This window comes from Pleuronectes platessa, chromosome 8, assembly GCF_947347685.1.
Source record: "Pleuronectes platessa chromosome 8, fPlePla1.1, whole genome shotgun sequence".
NCBI lineage: Eukaryota > Metazoa > Chordata > Actinopteri > Pleuronectiformes > Pleuronectidae > Pleuronectes > Pleuronectes platessa.
In genome coordinates, this window is record NC_070633.1 from 15,679,613 (window position 1) to 15,700,445 (window position 20,833).

Consider the following 20,833-nt stretch of genomic DNA (forward strand, 5'->3'; position numbering starts at 1 on the left):
CATCTGATGGGGTGGCGCTCCCTTTCCACTCATGGCACATTTTAACTAAGTGAATGACCCTGGTTTTATGGAGTCTAAAGGGTGTCATGTAACCTTAGATGCAGTAAAAACTAAGATCATGAGACAATAGGCTGAAGGGCATGATACTCAACTAACTATTTATGAGGTGTGGGTTGTTTTATCAAACGAGCTCATACATAAAATCTGTAGAGTATGATTTTATTTAATGTTGTGATGCCCGACCAAAAGAGGGCAGCATTATTTCACATGCGTGAAACTTGTGACACTGGTGCCATGTGTGTTAAGTAATTTAGTGACATATTTATCTTTGAACCAGTGTGACAATATTGCAGTTTAATGAATAATTCTGGCCTCGGCTGGAGACCTGAACATTACACTCATCATACATTATGTGATTATCTCAAAAGGAACATAATCAAATGAGGATTATCACAAATGCAAATATTTCCAAGCAACTTAAATCTCTGTGTGTCATTGAATAATATATGTCAGCAGAAAACTGCACAGCCAATCCTGTGGTGAAATAAATCCTGTTGAGCGCTGTCAGCTCTGTTGTTTCTGTGGGTCTCACCAGCTGTAACAGCATCTCCATATGGAAAAACTCTGGCCTCCAGTGGAGCTGCTGTTATCTCTGGAGGGACACCTTTATCATCGAAATGCTGCCGGGACTCCACTTACAACATCTGACTTTCAAAAGTTAATAGAGTTAGAGCTGGTTTTAGTTGTTTCTTCCATTCAATTTCTCTTTCCTTCCTGTTTCTGTACTGTTTGCTCTTTTTGATCAAATAAAGCAAATCCTGTATAACTCTCTTGATGTTTATTCCTCTTACTGTTTGTGCAGAGAAAACAAAACAATGATGTCGACAAACAATTCATTCTTCATTACAATATGTTATGTGTGTGCTAGTTTTTGCGCAAGCGGTTTGATATAGCTCTTTGAAATTGAAACCAAAACAACATGTGACTATAAAGGCAACATTTCCTGTTAATGTTAATAAGTGACTGGGAGTTTTCCTCACATGAATGAATGTATATTTTTGCTCAGATAACACATAAATGTCAAACAAACTTTTCTAATAATCAAACATCTAAATTCAAACCTAAAGTGCACACATCAAAACTCAAAAAAGTTAATAAATTGGAAGAAATAAAATGAGTGACTAATTTTAAAGAACTTGACAAGACATATAAAGAAAAGATTGCAATTCTGTCAGGCCCAAAACGTGAGAAATACACAATATAACTTTCGACCTTTCTAAAAAAAGGTTATACGTTTGGAATTTTAAATTTACAAAATACACATTAATTGTTATATTTAAAGCTCGGAGCATACATATTTATTATACATGAATTACTATATTGCTATAAACATACATTTAGTCATTCATAGATGTTTGTGCCAACTTATGGCAAAGTTGAGGCTTTTATTGTGAAATCAAGTAGTGGATTTCCGGTGTCCGCGTCCTTCTTCCTCGGTTGTGCTCGACAACAGTCCGCCGGTCTCTCGTTAGCCCCCCGTCAGAAGGATCGAACCGCTGTCACGGTAGAGTAGCTTTAGATTTAACCTCACTACCCTCCGCTGGACGCTCGGGTCGGGGTGTGTCTGCCCGGGATCGGTGAGAGGACGTCAGCTGAAAGAGGGAGCGTCCCACCGGGTGACGGAGTGAGTGTGTGGCTAGCTAGCGAGGGGGAGGAGGAGGTGGGGACAAAAAACTTGCGAGACCTCGCCCAGCCGTCGCTTCATTCCAGCAGGCAGCTACTCTCTCGACGGTGTGAGAGCTCCACACCTCTTAACCCGAGCGTTTGATTTTAAACGGGGGGGGACACCGACACCGCCAGTGAATTATGTTCAGGAAAAACTTGAAGAAGGACCCGGAGCTGTTCCAGAACGTGGCCGACGGGCTGCGGCGGCTCTACCGGACCAAACTGTTCCCGCTGGAGGACACGTATCGGTTCCACGACTTCCACTCCCCCGCTCTCGAAGATGCCGACTTCGACAACAAGCCGATGGTGCTCCTGGTGGGCCAGTACTCCACCGGTAAGACCACTTTTATCCGGCACCTCATGGAGCAGGACTTCCCCGGTATGCGGATTGGCCCCGAGCCGACCACTGACTCTTTCATCGCGGTGATGCACGGCGAGCATGACGGGGTGATACCGGGTAACGCTCTGGTGGTCGACCCCAAGAAGCCCTTCCGCAAACTCAACGCCTTCGGGAACGCGTTCCTCAACAGGTAAAGCCGGTGCCAAGTCCACGACCACACCAAAGAGTTCAGTGGGAAACATGTCATACACTAGGATTATAACAACTAGATCTTAACGGTTATTTATTCATTTGTAAGCGAAGCTATATGTATGTACCGTTCATGCTTCTCTCTAAACAGCTGTGTGCTTACAACCCTGTCACAACAACTCACCTGTGGGTTAAATGCCCCCTTGCAGGTCCCTACACGCTCTGTACAAGTAGTTTCTCTGTATGTATGCTGTTGCACAATCTTCAAGTGTGTGTGACAGTTCCCCTCTCTTCCATCGACCTGTGCTAATGCAGGTGTTTAGTGTCAACAATAAGGTGGAAGAGCCTGTCTGTGTATGCAGAAGCACAGGAAGGTGCTTTCCAGGATTTGATCATTCACACCAGTCCTCCCTTTCACTTTCTGCCAAACCAGTTCACAGAGCACCTTAGGCCTCCTTCATGCACTTCTTCCCAGTCTGAAAGCCCCTGGCAGAGTCACTGGTGACAGATGGTTTCAGTCTCAGGGTCTCAGCGGGGCTCCTTCAGCAGAGGGATAGTTGTTAGTCATGTTGCCAAGGAGCAGGCTGACCTTGTCCTGCATGTCCTCGGTGCCACAGGTGTTGCCACATCACTAGATGCCGACGAGCCAACTCCCTTATTTCACTGCCCCTGAGTGAGTCTTGTGAAGCCTTATCACAGAGGGTTAAAGGTTTTTGGAGTGACAGCCTATCATCTTGCCGTGTTGTGACATTGAGTCAGCAGTTTTCAGTTTTATGAAGGTTAGTGAAAGGACATTCAACCCATTGGAGTTTGCCTGACGAGTTGGGAAAAACTTGATGAATCACTCCAGATGACACTTAAATCTGTTATTTAATCCGTCAGAGACAGTGTTCCCGTCATTGCAAAAAAATCTGATGACTCAGAAGTCGTCTTACTCAGCAATTAATGCAAGATAGCAGCGGCAACGATTTGGAAATTATGGAGAAGTGTAACGTTACACAAAAAGAAAGGAAAAAGGAGCCATGAAGAACAGCAGCCGGTGTTTCACCTGGTTTATGACATGGCCTTCTCCCAAGTCAGTGTACAAGGTGAAACTTCATAATCAAGGTGCTATGAATCAGAGCCAGCTACTTGGTGACAGCCAAACATCTTAATCCTGTGTGTGTGTGTGTGTGTGTGTGTGTGTGTGTGTGTGTGTGTGTGTGTGTGTGTGTGTGTGTGTGTGTGTGTGTGTGTGTGTGTGTGTGTGTGTGTGTGTGTGTGTGTGTGTGTGTGTGTGTGATGACATCAGATACCTGACATCTGATTGTTGAAGGTGTCACTTCCTGTGGAGGATGTGGTGGGCATATCCCCTTCTCTTCCTGGTAGCCAGTGTGGTGTCCTCCCTTCACCAGGAAAACATTATTACTCAAAAAACTACGGGAACTGTCATGGTCTGTTTTTAGCATCAGATTATCAGGTGGGTCATGTCGCTGTGTGCTGGATTAGTACAAAAAGTTGACACTTCCCTAGTGAGGCCTATCTCCCATTATCTATTGAAATCCTTTCCCTCAATTATGTGGAGTGTTTGTTTTATCTTGCATGAGTGTCAATGGCTGCCAAACTCAGGAAGGTGAAGTAATGCATTTCAGATAAAACTTTAAAGGTGTGTGTGTGTGTCTGTGCGTGTGTCTGTGCGTGTGGGGGGTTGTTAGGCTCAGGCCACGATTCACTTCTCTGGAGTTTATTACAGACTTGAGGGGAAACCAGATAAGATTGTGGGTAAACAAAGGCTATTGTCCATTCCAGCATCATTTATCAGAGTGTTGGACACAGTCATGTGTTGCACTGGACTTGTGGCTCTCTTTCATTCTGCATCTCTATCTCAGTGGCATATTCACACTTGAGTGGTCGCACACCGGCCTCAGGGAACTCTCACATGATTATACATACCGGGATATATGTTTATGGCAGCCGCAGGTGCTTGACCTACTCGTACAGGTCATGAACTGTGTACGGGCATAATGCTGAATCAATCGGTTTTAGTGGCATGTAGCGTGGACCAGGCCTCCAGCTGATTAAACCAGATCCAGACAGACAGAACTTTGGAACAGTGATGTTTCTCTAGCTCAGACGGGGGCCAGTTTTCCACTCATGAGACCGAAAGTATTTGGTTATGCCTTCAGCTGTTGGTTTGTCAGAGGTATTTTACTCATAAAAAAAAGATAGGGGATACGAAGAGGGTCAGATTGTCAAATGACTGATTTGAGGTGGGTGGAGGGGGCTGTGATGGCAAGCCCATGGTGTAATTTTTAAACTATAATCATTCAACTTGCAGATTAGCCCATAACTACCAGACTGGGATAGGATTTGCCCTCTGTATAAGCAGTCATTTATGAAAAGGGTAAACAGAAATCAGTCTTGGGATTCTCACACCTACAGTTTGCTCTTTGACAGACCCAAAAGGTAACAGCTAGTGGACTGAACTGATATACATTGCCAATTTTTTGGTTTTTGCTTTACAGTTTACCATTATTTGTATTTTGTAGCCGCCTGGATTCAGGATTTGCGTCCCACCCCTGCACAGTGATTTTATACCACAGACTGTATGAAGTTGGATGACACGACTGTTCTCCAAAAGCGAAGCCAAAGCATCTTGATCGCTGGCTGCTGTTTAGGTCATAAATCCTACCTCCTCCCTATAAATGGATGGGATGGATACTTCTCTTCCGCTTTCAAATCTTTTAGCTCTCGTTCCCTTTAAGTTGAAATGTCACTGCAGTCAGAGGGGCCCTGTGTGTTTGTGCTCTCTCTGTAAGCCATTAGTCAGTAAAACCATAGTCAGCAAAGTTTAAGTTCCGCACCCCGGCCCACACTGTGCTGCTCCGTCCTGTCCTGCTCATGGCCTGTTATTCCAGGACACTGACTCTGCACTTTGCTCAGATAGAAAATTGTCATATGCACAGCCTTGCAGAGACTTAACAAACAAATATAAGTAAAAACGTGTAGATATGTATATATATTGTATATACATCATTTATACACAAAAACCAGACAAATCTAGAGTAGGCAGTCGTGGAAAAGTGGCTCTGCTGTAACCTCCCAGGGCCCTGTTTCCTCTTCTCTATAGGAAGCGGAGGTTACGATGACTGGGAAGGTCTAGATCAGGAGGTGGGGCATGAGAGGAAGACCTTCTGTTATAAGCTGGAACCAGACTTCCAGTATCACTGGAATAGGTCTGATTTTCCAAATGAACCGTGGCCTCACAGAGGGGATGGGTTTCTCCCTCTCACAAGACATGATCAAACAGCCAAGGACTCAGATATGTTTAAGCCCTCGGGCCCCCGTGCCTGGTAGGTTCCTGCTCTGTTGCTAAGGATTCATGCTCAAGTTCATTGGAGCATTCTTTCCTACTGCGCGGAAAATGTTGTGACAGATAGTGCAATGGAAAACCTGAGCCAAAGTTCCAACTTGATATCACACACATCAGCTTTGAGATGGAGAGGAAAACCTGCATGTTTGTTATCTTTGGCAGTCACTGCTATTCTATTGTAATAGCATACATAGGATCCCCATGCAAGGCACACTGCTCACATTTTTTTGGACTTGTTCATTGTCCTCTGATTTTTCCTTTTTCCCCTCTGCGTGTGGTGTAAGACCTCTGTTAGGGTGTGTGGTGCGTCTGGCCCTCAGTGCGGTTTCAGATGGAATGTAAAAGCATGGTTCCCTGGTCTTATGACCTTGTGCCTCTCAGCTCATGTTGTGAGTATCGGTTCAGACAGATTCAAAAGGCAGCAGAGCGAGAAGAAGGGAACAATCTCCTTCTTTGTCCTGAGTGGGACACCGTGGGTTTACACAAACCCACTCGTTGCCTCTCCTGCTTCTCAGTGTGTACATCTGTCTTTGTTTGGGTTCGTGAATGAATCTTTGGAGAGTGATACTCTCCTTTAAAGTTTAAACCCCAGCTTAAAGTTGACCATTGTGTAGTGAGTTATGTTACATTGGGTATGACTCAGGCCAATAATGAATTATGAAGTATTTTCCTGGTGTTTCCCTAACATTCTTATATCAATGGAGACCTCATAAAGCTAATACTCCACCCACTGTTTGGGAAAAATGACTCTGTCCATTGTGTTTTCTTCTTCTCTCCTATACAAACAACTAGAGTAGGTGTAAGCTAGGGCTGCAACTCACAAGTAGTGCATTTCATGGTTTGGCCTGTAAACACAAAAGGGAATCAGTTCCATGATGCTTCTCCCAGATGACGTCTTCAGACCATTACATCTTCAGGCCCAAGGAGATGTCCTCAGTTAAACTTCTTGTAAAGATCTAAAAGTCAAATCTTCACAAAGGTGCATATTAAATTGTCAGCTTTCAGACCAACTGATTAATACCTGTGCAGAGCCTGTCAAGCTGAAGCGTAACCTCAGCTACATTCTGTCACTGAAGCAGTTTCTACTTCCTCCTATATTACAATAATTAACCTAAAGTATTCTAGACCTGGGTGCTGCCATCTTGCTCTGGTGATGTCATTTGAAGCCAGTGTCTGTGCAGTAGTGATTGTGGAGTGGAGCCATGGTATTATCTTCCCACCAATACAAGGGTCCATCCATTCTTGAGTCAATATCAGCTGTTAATCATGAAGTCTCGTCAAAGCGTCAAATGACTAATTAAAACAAATCTTAATAGAAAGAGAATTTTTGACCTAAATCAATGGTGATAAGAACTTCCTTAAACAACCATGTCCATAAAAAAATTATTTGACATGTACTTTTTAGTTAAGCCTCAAAAAGCTAGGGTGGGCACTGGGCAGGCACTAGGGGTGATTGAGATGTTATGCTTCATCCTTGTGGAATTGTCATGTTGTCAATCTTCATATACATGTACAAATACTCTCAGCAAACCAGTTTTTCCACCCTCTCACACCTAAAATCCCGTATTTCTTTCTTTTCGTCTCTTTGTTTCTTCTTCTCCATCTGTGCTTTATACTGTCTCCTCTCTCATCCTTGTGTTTTGTTTTTTTGTCTTGGTAGATTCATGTGTGCCCAGATGCCAAACCCAGTCCTGGAGAGCATCAGTATCATCGATACTCCTGGAATCCTGTCCGGGGAGAAACAGAGGATAAGCAGAGGTCTGCTCCACACACATACACAAACTCCTTTACCCGCTCTCGCTCTCGCCTGCTCTCTTGTAATACTACTACACCACCAGAGCCACGCACTCTCAGCTCAGAATCTGTGACAATATTTAATCAGAAAGCGTTACACACACACACACGCAAACTAAACCACAGGAAGTCTTAATAATAAGGATTAATAACTAAAGGATTTTTTTTTTTTGAAGCAACTTAAGCATTTTCTAAAAGACACCTTTAGTCTCATTTATATTTCACTCTGGAAGCCCTCAGCTCAAAGTCAAACAGGTCGTGCCAGTTTTATGTTGGTCTTCACGTAGAGCACTTTGAAGTTCATTTCCTGTGTCTATACCTGCGGTTCTCTTGTGAACACTCCTCTGTTACTTCCTTCCCCCTTTTTGTTTTTCTTTCTGTTTTCAGATCAGCCTGTCGCTTGGTTTATACATCAAATAGTATGATTTATCATCACTGGAAAAACTATGTAGCCATCATTCTTGGCTCCCTCTCTGTTTGTCCCATGCTGTGTCATTTATCAGTTTATATCTGAGTCATTTCCCTCTGCTCTGCTGAAATAAATCAAATCACTCTTTTATCCATTTCTCTAAACAATGTGGTGACCTGCAGGGTCAACCCGCGATCTGCCAGATTCAGTTTTCCTGGTTGCTTTTGATGATCCCACAGAAAAGCAGCAGAAGATAACTGTGTGTCTCAACACAGCTTCTGCTTTTCTCCTGATCTCAGTCCCTTTAAGAGGAAGCACACTTACAAGCAGTTGCGTTTTTGTGAACTCTAGGGAAAGGAAATGGAGTAAAATAGGAAACTTAGCAGAGAGTTTCCCAAGACTACCCCCCCTCCCACCACCACCGCTGATGCACTGAATGATGACACATCAGTCAGTCAATCTTTTTTATTGAGTCAGATATCTTACAGGACTGTAATGAAAATGAAAGAATAATATCAAGGATTAGAGCTTAAACAGAAATGTATCTGCTAATATTCTGATAATTGATCATCATATGGAATTTTTCCTGCCAACAAACAAAGGGGGGTGAAAACAGAACCTCCTGGGCGACGGCAATAATTGTGAGATTAACTGATAATATAATTAACTAATAGTTTCAGTCCTAAGAAATAGGGATCAGGGGACAACAGTAAAGCATGATGGTTGTCAAAGAGACCCAACAGGCCAAATTAATGACTGTAAATAGAGAGGCGTAAATGAATGTCATCAGATGATAAACCAAAGGGTGTGTGTGCGTGCATGCGTGGGGCATGAAGGTGACCCTGTGTAGAGCAGAGCAGATGAGGTCTGACACCTCATACCTCAGACAGTTTTGTTTCTATACATACATACTTATACATTCTTTATCTCTCTCTCTCTCTCACTCTCTTACACACACAAACACACAAATGAATTCCCCTTCTCTAGCTTAAACACACTCTGTCATGCACACACTATCCTGTGCTCTGTTTCTGTATAAACACAGATGCAAACCTCAGTACTGTACAGCCTGTGTCATATATATAAACAAGACTGGAAAGTGCAGCTGAAGTGTATCGGGCACGCATGTGTGTGTGTGTGTGTGTGTGTGTGTGTCTGTACTTCGCATTAGACCTGAGGAAGCTACTCTGTTATTTCAGACTTTCCCTCAGTGCTGTAATCTCCTGACAAGAGCTGCATGCTTCTTGTTAAATATCATAACCAAATATTTCTGTCATCTGTGTGTCGAGCAGCGTGGTATATATTCATAGAGCATGACACTCAGTAACAGAACTTTCCCCAGGTTTAAAATTTTCTTGACATAAAAAGTTAAAGCAATATCATAGATTTACTTCAAGTCTAAAAGAGAAGTTCCTGTGACACAGTGAAACTGAGATGTCCATTCATGTACACTGAGCTTTGTTTATTGCATAATCCTTGGATTATGGATTTATTTTTGATTAGGTCAGCAAGTATTCCGCCCAACTTGTTCCTTGTTGAACCATGAAGCGATAAAAGTGTTTTGCAGAAGTTTCTTAACATGTTAAAACCGTTTCAGCGAGTTCCGCTGTGAGAAAAGAAGTTAAATAAAGACTTTCAGTATTGTTAGTTGTAACGTACCTCAGCAGTATTGTTTAAAGGAATGGGTTGACATTTCGGGAAATGAGCATATTTGCTTTCTGGACAAAAATTTGAATAGAAGACTACACCGTCATGTTTGTATATTAAATATGATCCCACAGCATGCTGAGAGTAGCTGTTTACCCATTTCGAATTTTGTGCTAAGCTAAGATAACAGTCTGCTGGCTGTAACTCTAAGCAAGAAAGCACTAGAACATGTTGAACCAGGAGATCTGAATGATAATGTGTTTTCTAAGATGAACAGGTTTTTAGATTTGATAACCAAAGAAGATAAGAGCCGCCTCGTCTGTTAACTTCTCTGATGCTGAGGCCCGTTTCGAGTGCCTGAGTTTTTCACAGAATGTCAATGCACGTGTTAGGGAGACAGCAGTGGTTGATGCTATGTGCTATAAGTAAGTCTAAGCTTGAGCAGCTGTCGTACTGTCTGATTCCCTGACATGTGTTTTAAAAACCGACTGAAGAGAGAATGTGCAAATGTCCCCATCTGGGTCCCTTGGGGTTCCCGGACTTAAAATATTCCCACATCATGAGTAGTGTTACAAAAATTCCTAAAAGATTACTCATCTTTTCCCCTCTGATATGTTCTTGGGTCCATCTCTTATTACATTTCAGTTTTTCTCTTACTTTCACTTTAACTCTGTCCTTGACTTTCTCTTTCTCCCCCTTTCCCTTTCCCTTTTACTCCTGTCCCCATCTCCTCCCCTCATCTATCTTCTTCTTTTTTCTCATTTTGTCTCCCTCTCTCTTTCTGTTTATATGGACTGTATTACTCGTTCTTTCTTTTGTATTCACGTGTTTGGACGCAGACAAAAGACGGCCATGTTGGAATGCATATGCAGCAGATCTGGCACTGATAGTGTGGCAGCTGAGATGAGCTTTTAGAGCAACGGCATTCTTCTCTGATCAGATGACACACGGACTCTAATCAAAACCATAATTCTCTGTTTTTCTCTGCACTGCACAGCTCCTCGGGGACGAGGAGAGCTCAGAGAAAGTCCTGTATGATGAAATCTGAGTTAACTCCTTGTTGCTTCTCAAATGTCCACAGCACAGTAGGTTTCTCTGTTGTGGCAGTGAGAGAAATGTTTTCTAGCTCAACCCAGGTCAGTGTCATCGCTGACAGGTTCAAATGATCTTTACCTCCAAATGCCGCTCTCCTGCTGTCTGAGTAAGGCTGGTTAATCGGTAACCAAATGAAAAGGCCGGCCTCTCGAAAGCCCTTATCTAAACATTATTGGATCAACACAAGTTGGCATATGAACGTTAGAACCCTCAGTTTAATCTTCTCCAACACACAATGTGTTGAACGATTGGAGCCATTGAGCTCTTTGTTAAGTTGAACTCTGTGTTTCTCCACACATATTATTATATTTGACACTCTCTCTTTACTTGGCCCATCTCCCACTACCGGCCTTTTGCAAATACGCAGCATGTCTGAATAAGCTTTCAAGTTGAATTTTCAATCATAGACAATCTTTAAAGCTTAATTTATTTCAGTGTGTGTTGGCTATTTGTCCTAAAAAGGAGAAGATTTGTCCTATTAACAAAACAACAATGTGGTAAAAAATACTTGCAGGCTCCGCAACTGCTCCCAGTCTCTGTTTATACTGCTATTGATTTCTGTAGTTTTACTTCCTCAGCAATCTGCTGACTGATGTTAAGCAACCATTTAACATTTCCTTGAGCTTTGCAGATGAATAGCCCAGCAATACAAGGAAACCTGCATGTGGAAATTGTGAAAGAAGTCTTAAGGTTTTTTTTCCGTGGTAGCTTAAAATTGCTATTGGAAATAAGGAAGAGGGGAATATATGAGGTGACTTGTATTGACGGAAATTGGCATTGGGCAATTGTTAATTGAGTTTGTATTCATTGGAGAACAAGGGACGTCAGACCTAAAAGCCATGTTCCAGCTGCCACTGAGATAAAGGCATCTGTTTGACAGCTCAGTGTGTTGTAGCAGTGAACAACCATCTATACACCCTGACCACATCCAGTATAATTCTAAAAACAGTTTTTTTTGAAAAAACCCTGATTGGAGCTTTGCACTGCTGCTACCTCGGGAATGTTGCAAATGTCAGGCTGTTGTTTTCAGCCTAAAAACGTTCACGCCTCATGTTATTCTGACCATGTTACATAAAACTATCACCTGTGTACACCAGGCAGCGTTTGAACTCCACACAGCACTACGTATAGATCCCATCTTTTAACATCCGCTCCCCTCTGCTTGTCTTTCTCCAGGTTACGACTTTGCCGCGGTGCTCGAGTGGTTTGCCGAGCGCGTGGACCGCATCATCCTCCTGTTTGACGCCCACAAGCTGGACATTTCTGATGAGTTCTCCGAGGTGATCCGCGCTCTCAAGAACCACGAGGACAAAATGCGCGTGGTGCTGAACAAGGCGGACCAGATCAGCACTCAGCAGCTGATGAGGGTCTACGGAGCCCTGATGTGGTCTCTGGGCAAAATCATCAACACACCTGAGGTAAAATATATTTCCATTTCACACTTGTGCCTTTGTGTAGTCCATACATTTATTTAATTCGACAGTTAAATAATTATTTCTGCATCATGTGCCAGAATAAGGCTTTGTCAGCTGGTAATCAGTTGTTAGACTTGCACAGTGGTCACAGCCTGTAACTGAGGGGGAAAGGCAGCCATCTTAGGCAGCTCTAGACAGAGGTCACATGAATTTTTTCACTCAAAGACGAGAGAGATCTAATTGTGATATATTTCTCAATCATTCCAGCCAATGGCCCCAGCCTGTCACTAAAACAGAATTTGTCCGAAACAAACTGTGTGAATGTAATGAAAGTGAAAGGCAGCTTAAAAACCTTTAGCGTTAGATTCTATGTCCCACACGACATCATGTGACCCGACTTGTCTTGTGATTTTCTTTTACTGACTGTTTAGTTAATGTTTGATCCAGGGCCATATTCATAAACGGGCTGCAGAAAAACCTTTGGATCACTTAGACAATTATTCATTGACATTGAGGGTGTGTTGAGTTGTTTAGTCTCTCAACTTGATGTTGACCACAATGCACATGATTTATTCATTTGTTTTTGCTTCACTTTTTACCACATCTTCCTTTCTTATGTTGACACGAATCCTGTTTATGTTTCTTTTGGTTTATTTTGAGTCTCTTCATATTTTGGCCAGAGTGCTGGATCAAGTTTGTGAACTGTGCAAGAATTTCCTCGAATGAGGTCGTGCGGGACAATGAAGGTGAATGGTGATGAACTTGTGCAACTTTTTACTCCAGGTTGTGCGGGTGTACATCGGCTCGTTTTGGGCCCAGCCCCTGTTGGTCCCAGACAACAGGAAGCTGTTTGAGGCGGAAGAGCAGGACCTGTTCATGGACATCCAGTCGTTGCCACGTAACGCAGCACTACGCAAACTCAACGACCTCATCAAACGTGCACGCCTCGCCAAGGTCAGTACAGCCGTGTTAGATAGCAGCTCCTTTAGGTGCAGCATTACTCATAAATACCAGTCCCCTAATCATGCCAGATTTTCTCATCAAGATCTATTTTGCTCAGATAAATCCTAGCAAATGTTGCAAAAAATCTCTAGAAAAAAATAATCCTGGATCTGCCACCTGATCCACATCTGAACCAACATTTTATGGCTTCTTTACTAACCAGTCCAGTAAATTTTTTCGTAATCCTGCTAACTTATAGAGAGACAGACCAACAGATGAAACCTAACATTCCTGGTGGATGTGAAAAACATGGATTCACACAGCCAGGGTGACACGTCATATACTTCAAAAGCCATCGTGTCAACGTGTGAGCCGGGGCTCTCCATATTGTTTCTACATGTCATACTTCATCATACCTCTCCCCTTGCTCTGCTGTAACATTATGAGTGGAGAAGCAAGCTAGGTTAGCTCAGGTGATAACATAGCCTCACATACGGCTCGTTTTATCTATTACCATTATGTTACTCAGGCTGTAGAGGTTGATGCATAAAATACATTACTATTCTTAAACATAAACCTGTGGCTTCTGGGTTCCTTCATTCTTCTACTTTGTCTTCAGAGTCAGAGGTTTGAGTTTGATCAGACTCATAGCTGCAGGCGAGCAGCTGGGGAGGGGGTTGAGACAGTTTGCATATTCAAAAACTCTAAAAGGTTACAGGTAAAGTTACATCCAAACCATTTCAAGGCCATGAAGGGAAATAAGATAATAGAGTTTACAAGACTTACAAGAAGAGTAAGATGGATTATTTTCTGTTTCTGCTGCCGTCTATATTTATACAGAATAAATCTTTCCTGTAGAAATACCCCCCCGATACGTTTTAAAGACATATTAAAATAGACTGCTTTGAATAATGTGTCTAATGACATTTATCCACAAAAGTTAACTTGTTTCTGCATTTTTTTTCTTGGTGACCAGGTGCAGGCCTACATTATCAGCTCTCTGAAAAAGGAGATGCCCACTGTGTTTGGAAAGGACTCCAAGAAAAAGGAGCTGATTGCCAACCTGGGAGAGATTTACACTAAGATTGAGAAGGAGCACCAGATCTCACCTGGAGACTTCCCCAAACTGCTCAAGATGCAGGTGAGATGAGGATAAGATCCAGACGTACACAGCAGTAGATAGGGATGTACTACCCAGAGTTACAGACCTGATGATATACCAAATTGGGCTATTTTCAGCGTGTTATGTAAAGTGCTTATCTCGGAGTAGAATGACCTTCTGACCTTTGCTCTCTTCACATCTTTGCCCCTCTTTCCTGCCCTTGCCTTCCAGGATGGGCCAGGACGGGGATGAGATTTATTTTTCCTGGTTTGTCAGGAAATCCTGTTTCTTGTATGCTACTCCCATTGGTAGCCATTGAAGACTGATCTATTTCTATCACAAATTCCTGTTCTCACCCAACCCCCTCTCCATCCCTATAGGAACTGCTGAATGGCCAGGACTTCACCAAGTTTGCGCCGCTGAAGCCCAAGCTGCTGGAGGCTGTGGAGGACATGCTCGCCAACGACATCGCCCGCCTCATGTCCATGGTGCGCACGGAAGAGGCCGCCATGCCCACCCAGTCCGTCAAGGGTGGCGCCTTTGAAGGAACCATGAGCGGTCCCTTTGGTCATGGCTATGGAGAGGGCGCCGGCGAGGGCATCGACGAGCTGGAGTGGGTGGTGGGTCGCGACAAGCCAACATATGACGAGATCTTTTACACCCTCTCTCCCATCAATGGCAAGGTGTCCGGTGCTGCGGCCAAGAAGGAGATGGTGAAGTCTAAGCTGCCGAACACGGTGCTAGGAAAGATCTGGAAACTGGCCGACGTGGATAAAGACGGGCTCCTGGACGATGAGGAGTTTGCCCTAGCAAACCACCTCATCAAGGTGAAGCTGGAGGGCCACGAGCTGCCACCGACGCTGCCCGAACACCTAGTGCCGCCATCCAAACGTGGGACAGTCCAGGAGGAGGAGTAGAGAAGGGGGTGTAGCAGCCCGGAAATATCAGCGCTTTGCCTCATGTTTCGGACTCTCCAGACAAGTCCAGCCAGGAGCATGAACAACAACATCAGCCACAAAGCTGCCAGCCTCCAGGCTTCCTGACCCATCGCGAGGAGGCATTGCTGTGATTTTCACCAGAAAGAGACTGGAGGGTTTCTTGGAAGAAGGTGGGGGGGAGGGAGGGAGGGAAAAGCATTCAGGTATCTGTTAGAAATTAACAAGAGGGCGGGGTTTGATTCACCACCTGATTAAAAAAGGACATTACTGGATTGTGTTCTGATGGATAGTGGGAGGTTGCATGATAGAGATGAACATGGATTTGTGCATCCTGTGTAAAAGATGTCTTATAAGCATAGTCCAGTCCATATTATTATTATTATTATATGTTCATCCAAAGAAAATATAGTTTTTTCCATTTGGAGAGAGAAAGAGGAAATGAATCAAAACAACTGTTAGAATTGTTTTATCTATATTTTTGTATTTCCTGACTGTTAAAACTGTCTCTTTCCAAAAGCTTCCCTTTTCATTATTTTGCCAGATAAATAAAAAGGAGAACTGTACCATCCGGCTCAGGCTTATGTGACTTTTTATTTCTATGATTAATAATGTTGGATTTTATCAAATAGGAAGCGCATAACTGGAACAGCTACATATTAAATGGAGGGAAAACTTACTCAAATAAATTAAATTTTGAGAATAAATCTGAAAAGAATCCTGTTTTGGTTTTTCTTATTTGTAGTACTCTGTCGTTAAGGGTCATTCCAAGGACTGTGTCACTCAGAGGTCATCCACATCCTGAACTTTATTTTGAAATGACCTCCTTTTAACAGTTTTAATGTGGTCTACTGCCCTCTGAAGTTCAGGAAGACACGAACCAGATGCCTCATGAGGATCTACTATATAAGGCCATTTAGCCATGAAACAAGTGGCTGCATATTTCCGAGGGCAAATGGAAAAACAGTGGATCAGACAGGCACTCGTCGCATTCTGTGGAGAACTTCAGACGAAGACATATGGAGACAATTTAGAGAGAGAATAAAATTCAGTGCGGGCCCAGGGAGACGAGCACAGATCATAAACAGAAAGACAGGAAGTTCTCACATGTGAGACTCAGACTTGAGTCTAACTATAGATGCAGTTTGTGTCTTGTATCTTAACGTGTCATATTTTAACCTGTGCAAGCCTGAAGTTGCTCTGAGGTCAGTTTGCATAATTCAAACGGGATGTTGGAAGTAAGTAACTGAAATGTAAATCGTATAAAGAAGATAACAGAAAAGGAAATGATGATTTTTATGTTTTAAATTCTTTCCTTACATCACCGGGGGCAGTGATATAAGGACAGAATTGCATAAACACATTTCCACATAACAGAATATTTCTCATGAGATGTCAGGTCATGTGTGGTTACCTAGTTCCACATGTCCACATCCCCTATCCTCCATTTTGAGTTTTTTTTTTTTAATGCCTCCACACCGGCGACAGCCCGTTTTCATTTTTAACATCTTACCGTCCTGATCTGTGTGAATACAGTACCACATCAACGCCTTCAGGGAATTTCTTCATTTTTTATAAAATTCTTCACTCAGAGTCAAGCTTGATCTGACTAGAATGTGGTGATCAAAAGTCAAAGGTCAAGGTCACTGCAACCCCACAAAACTTGTTTTGGGCATGTGAATGCCACAGCTCAGAGAAGGCTTGAGGGAATTTTAGTACACATGTTGAGCTTCATTCAACTGATTCGATTATGGAGGTCAAAAGTCAAGGTCACGGTGACCACATGCTCATGTGTAAGGGACATATGAAGAACACCCTCAGGTAATTTCATTACATCTGATACAAACGTTCACTTTGACTCAAGGAAGATATGATCAAAATTCAGAGGTCAAACCTCAAAGTCACTGTGACCTCACAACTTTTTTTCAATATTCTGTTCAGTACTCACATTTGGCAAAAATGTTTTCTCAGATTCACGGATCGACTGATAAGATTTAGGTGGTCAAAGGTCAAGGACACACTGGCCTAACAAAAAACATGTTTTTGGCTTCTTGAACATGTCGCTTCAAGTTAATTTCCTCTCAGATTCACCAGTTGTCACGTTTGATTCAATTATTCTATTTCAGTGGTCAAACGTCACAGTGACCTCATATGAGCTCGGTAAGAATGTATCTAGACTGAAACTGCACTGTTTGGAGGAGGCTTGTAATTGCAGGGTGATAATTGTAGCTGGAATCAGAGTTGAGGGCATCAGTCGGCCTCTCAACACCTCAGTGCTTCCTTTTATTTTCACATGACACACAGCGACGTGTGATTCTCCTTCATCGGGACACTTTTTGTCAGGATTCTGTTCACAGAACCAGTAGATTTTCAGTCAGTACTGTCTCATCTCATCATTTCCTGCGGCTTTCACCAGCAGGAAATGTCATGTCAGATAAAGTCCAGAGGCGCTCCCTTGTGTCTTGATTGGTTATTACAGGTATTGTGTCTGGCTGTGGAGTCATATTAGGGCCAGTTGGAACTCTATGTATGGTTTTGTTTTGTGTCCTCTGCTGTAGCAACAGTGAATTGTGAACATAAACCAGTTCACCTTTCCAACTGGGATGTTGATGTTGATAAATAGCGATTCCTGAAATGTATTAATTAATACATTTACATAAAACAGATACAAAATAATCTTTAACAACATCGATCTCAATACGTGTCAATGCCACAAATTAAACAGTAACAGAGAGCGAGAGCGATTTGCCTCAATGTTATCGCAGTACTATCAAAAGGTGAATGTCTGTTAGTGTGTTACTCCACCAAGGAGTTCTGTTTTAGTTTGTTTGTTTGATTGTTAGCAGCATGACACAAACCGGTCAGACTACCAGGAAACTTGGTGGAATGATATTGTATCATTCAGGTAAGAAGCAGTTTTGTTAACATTTTCACTAATTTCCCAGGGAAAAGTTCATGGATCTTGATGAATAAAATCTGACCGATATCTATTGGTGCAGCTTGACTGAATTGAAGGAGACTGTAGGGTCTTGGTGGAGACAGACGATCTTCTAATCAGTGATTAAAATCCAGTGGTGAACACACGTGTGTTGCTCTGATAAGCCTATGACGTGTTATGTCATCGAAATGCAGAAGCTAGTTTTTGAAAATGATGTGGAGCATGATGGACTGTGAAAACCTTACATTTCACCTGCTTTTATATAAACTGTATGAAAATAACCACCCAGACTGCAGCTATGATGAAACAATGTTGTGCTGCTCTGAACTTCCATGATGTTTTATGTAATTTGACGCAGATGTTGTGCGCGACATGTGAGATTATGATCCTCAAATCAGGAGTAAAGCATTTTGGTGTTTTAAAAGATAAATGTCAAATCATGTCATAAGGACGATGAAGCACAGGAGTGAACTAAGACAACCCTGAGTCCTCTGTGGTCAGAATAGATGATTTACATGTGGAAGCAGCTCCGTGGTGCCTGTTGTTCTGCTGGTGATAATACATTGACAGAAAGCTGTTGGAATGGCCACGGCGGTGTGAAGTGAGCGGGGGCCCTACCGCACGCCCCTGCATGCGTTTCTGTACACTGTGTGTTTAGATAGCTGTGGCCCTCCCCCTCCATCTATATCTCTCCTTTACTTTGTTTCCTTTTTCCTGCAGGGACGTCACTATTTCCCCCTCGTCTCTTTATCCCCCTCTTCCTTCCTTTTCTTCTACTGTTTATGCAGAGCTGCGTCTCCCTGTTTTTCTTCTTCTGATTCTTTGTTTTCCGTCTGTATTCCTGTCACTCCCTCGACTCTTTTCTATCTCCGCCGCCTCTCCATGTTTTTGGGTCACAATTGTCCCTTGGATGTCTAAAAATAACGTTTCCCCCCCATCACCCCCACCAGCCCTCTGACACACTGACCCCTGCAGATAGTCCACCGGGTCGAGCTTATATAACGCCGTTGTGTTGAGGGAGTGCCACTTCTCAGAGGCAGGTGAGGAATGAGGCCCCTGGATGCATGAGTACAAAGCTTATGAGCACAGGGAATTGACTCATACTCATTTGCACTAGGAAGCCCAGAATGTGATAGAACAACCTCTGTTAATGATGCTTTAGATGCTAAACGTGATGAAATCTCTGCTCATGAGCTCAAAACATCTGTGGAACATCATTTCGAGCAAGCAAGAAAAACCAAAGTGCGGTAAAAGAGACCAGCAGTGCGTCATATTTCATCATTTCATATTTAAGCTAAAAAATCACACCAAGACAACTCATTTAAAGGTCAAGAGGTCTTCTCTTTTTATTGAAATAGTGACAGCTGGAGACAGAAAACATCAAGAGTCCCTGCAATGATCTGCGTGAGTTCAGAGTACAATTTCACATTTTTTGGAGAAGCAGAGACAAAGAGTCGATCAGAGAAAAGAGAGGAAGAAGGAGAGATAAGTGCTAAGAAGGGGCTTGATTACCAGCAAGACACTGGCTGCATTTCGTCTGTTTGTAGAGTGGAGAAGAAGAAGAAGGTGTTGGTTTAACCCTGCAAGAACTGGCTGTGCAAGTTTGTGAAAATTGGGAGGTTTGCACTGAAGCTCAAACAACAGTGGGTGACCACGATGCTCAGAGTTGATTTACAGAACTCAAACAAGTCCCATCAGTGTTTTTTCTCCTGATATCTCCTGATAGAAATCAAATTATCAATCAGCCTATAACAAATGTCTTCAGCAGGGGGATTTTTGTCCTATTATGTCCAGTCTTGGTTTCTTGGAATCAGTTATTTTTGTGTGTGTTTAAATGTCCGGCGGGTTCATGAGGTAGAATGAGATGCAGTTTGTGGGTATTAAAGTGGACAAATCAGTCTTGGCTGGGCTCAGTCTGTCCTTGCTTGTTTGTCTGGTGTCACTGTGCACCATCGGTCTGGGTTCAGTTAATTTCGTTTCTTTCTCACGCTCAGCAGTGCTGGCTGGCTGCCGGCTGGGCTGCTCCGAACACCTCCTGCGAGGCGTAGGTGATGTAGAGGAAGCCGTCTGTGTCGCTGTGGCGAGAGTAAACATCTCCCATGCTGGAGGACATAGAGGACATGCTCCTCTCTGCCACCAAGAGGAACAGGGCTTGTGTAGACTCCAAGTCAATCTTATTCCTGACAGGAGGAAGTGATGAAAAGTCAGGAAACAGCAGATTCACCAAGGACAAAAAGGGGGAGAGAGTGAGAAAGAGACAGAGGTGAGCGAGCAATAAGTCTGACAGCCCGAGAGAAGAAAAAGGAGGAAGGGTTGAACTGAGGAGAAAAGAAGGTGAGAAAAAATCTGGTAGATGTATGACACAGTTTCACAGATCATTTACCTGAGCAGGCAGAGGAACTGACCCAAAGTGAGCTCAAAGGGAACCAGGAACTTTGTTTTGTCCAACAGGGGGAGACTCTTTTCACGGATGTAACGTTCAACAATTACCTGCACATAAAAACATGCCAGTGATCAGCCAGTGGTGCAAAAAAATTGCTAAACTAGGCGTAAAATGCATTTACTTTGTAAAATAACTGAATCAAAATAACTCACAGGTAACTTGTTGGGGAATTTAGAGCGAATGCTGCTCACTTCATCTTTTCTTGTTTCTAAACAGAGATTAGTACAAATTTAAACACATTTTAAAGATACATCCATGAACTGCACAGCCAAACTGCTGACGCAAGAACATTGAAGAACGATCTGAAAATGACTCACCAAGGCATCTCCTTTGCTTGAAGGGCATCATCTCCATGGATTTCTCAAAAGGAGCCATTTTTTTTCTTTGTTTCTTGGGGCGGTTTGCAGAGACCAGTAGGGATGGAGGCTGGTGGCACTGGTTGGAGGCTTAGCCTGGGCTGACAGTGAAGTCCCCTCAGGTTGGAAGTCAGCAAACCCCACTGAGAAG

The 20,833-nt window shown here is 43.0% G+C and overlaps 2 protein-coding genes across 2 annotated transcripts; one reads left to right on the plus strand and one right to left on the minus strand.

Annotated features, from left to right (window-relative positions):
* The first annotated feature begins 1,473 nt into the window (after positions 1-1,473).
* On the plus strand, positions 1,474-15,519 carry ehd1a (EH-domain containing 1a). The gene is made up of 6 exons (XM_053429009.1): positions 1,474-2,255; positions 7,267-7,364; positions 11,728-11,969; positions 12,750-12,920; positions 13,885-14,049; positions 14,391-15,519. Exons 1-6 carry the CDS (start codon positions 1,867-1,869, stop codon positions 14,925-14,927), a joined length of 1,602 nt encoding a protein of 533 aa, XP_053284984.1. The 5' UTR covers positions 1,474-1,866; the 3' UTR covers positions 14,928-15,519.
* A 3,684-nt stretch (positions 15,520-19,203) lies between these two features.
* Positions 19,204-20,833, minus strand: map1lc3cl (microtubule-associated protein 1 light chain 3 gamma, like). The gene is made up of 4 exons (XM_053429004.1): positions 20,644-20,833; positions 20,479-20,534; positions 20,267-20,373; positions 19,204-20,063 (listed from the first exon to the last, which is right to left on the minus strand). Exons 1-4 carry the CDS (start codon positions 20,699-20,701, stop codon positions 19,874-19,876), a joined length of 411 nt encoding a protein of 136 aa, XP_053284979.1. The 5' UTR covers positions 20,702-20,833; the 3' UTR covers positions 19,204-19,873.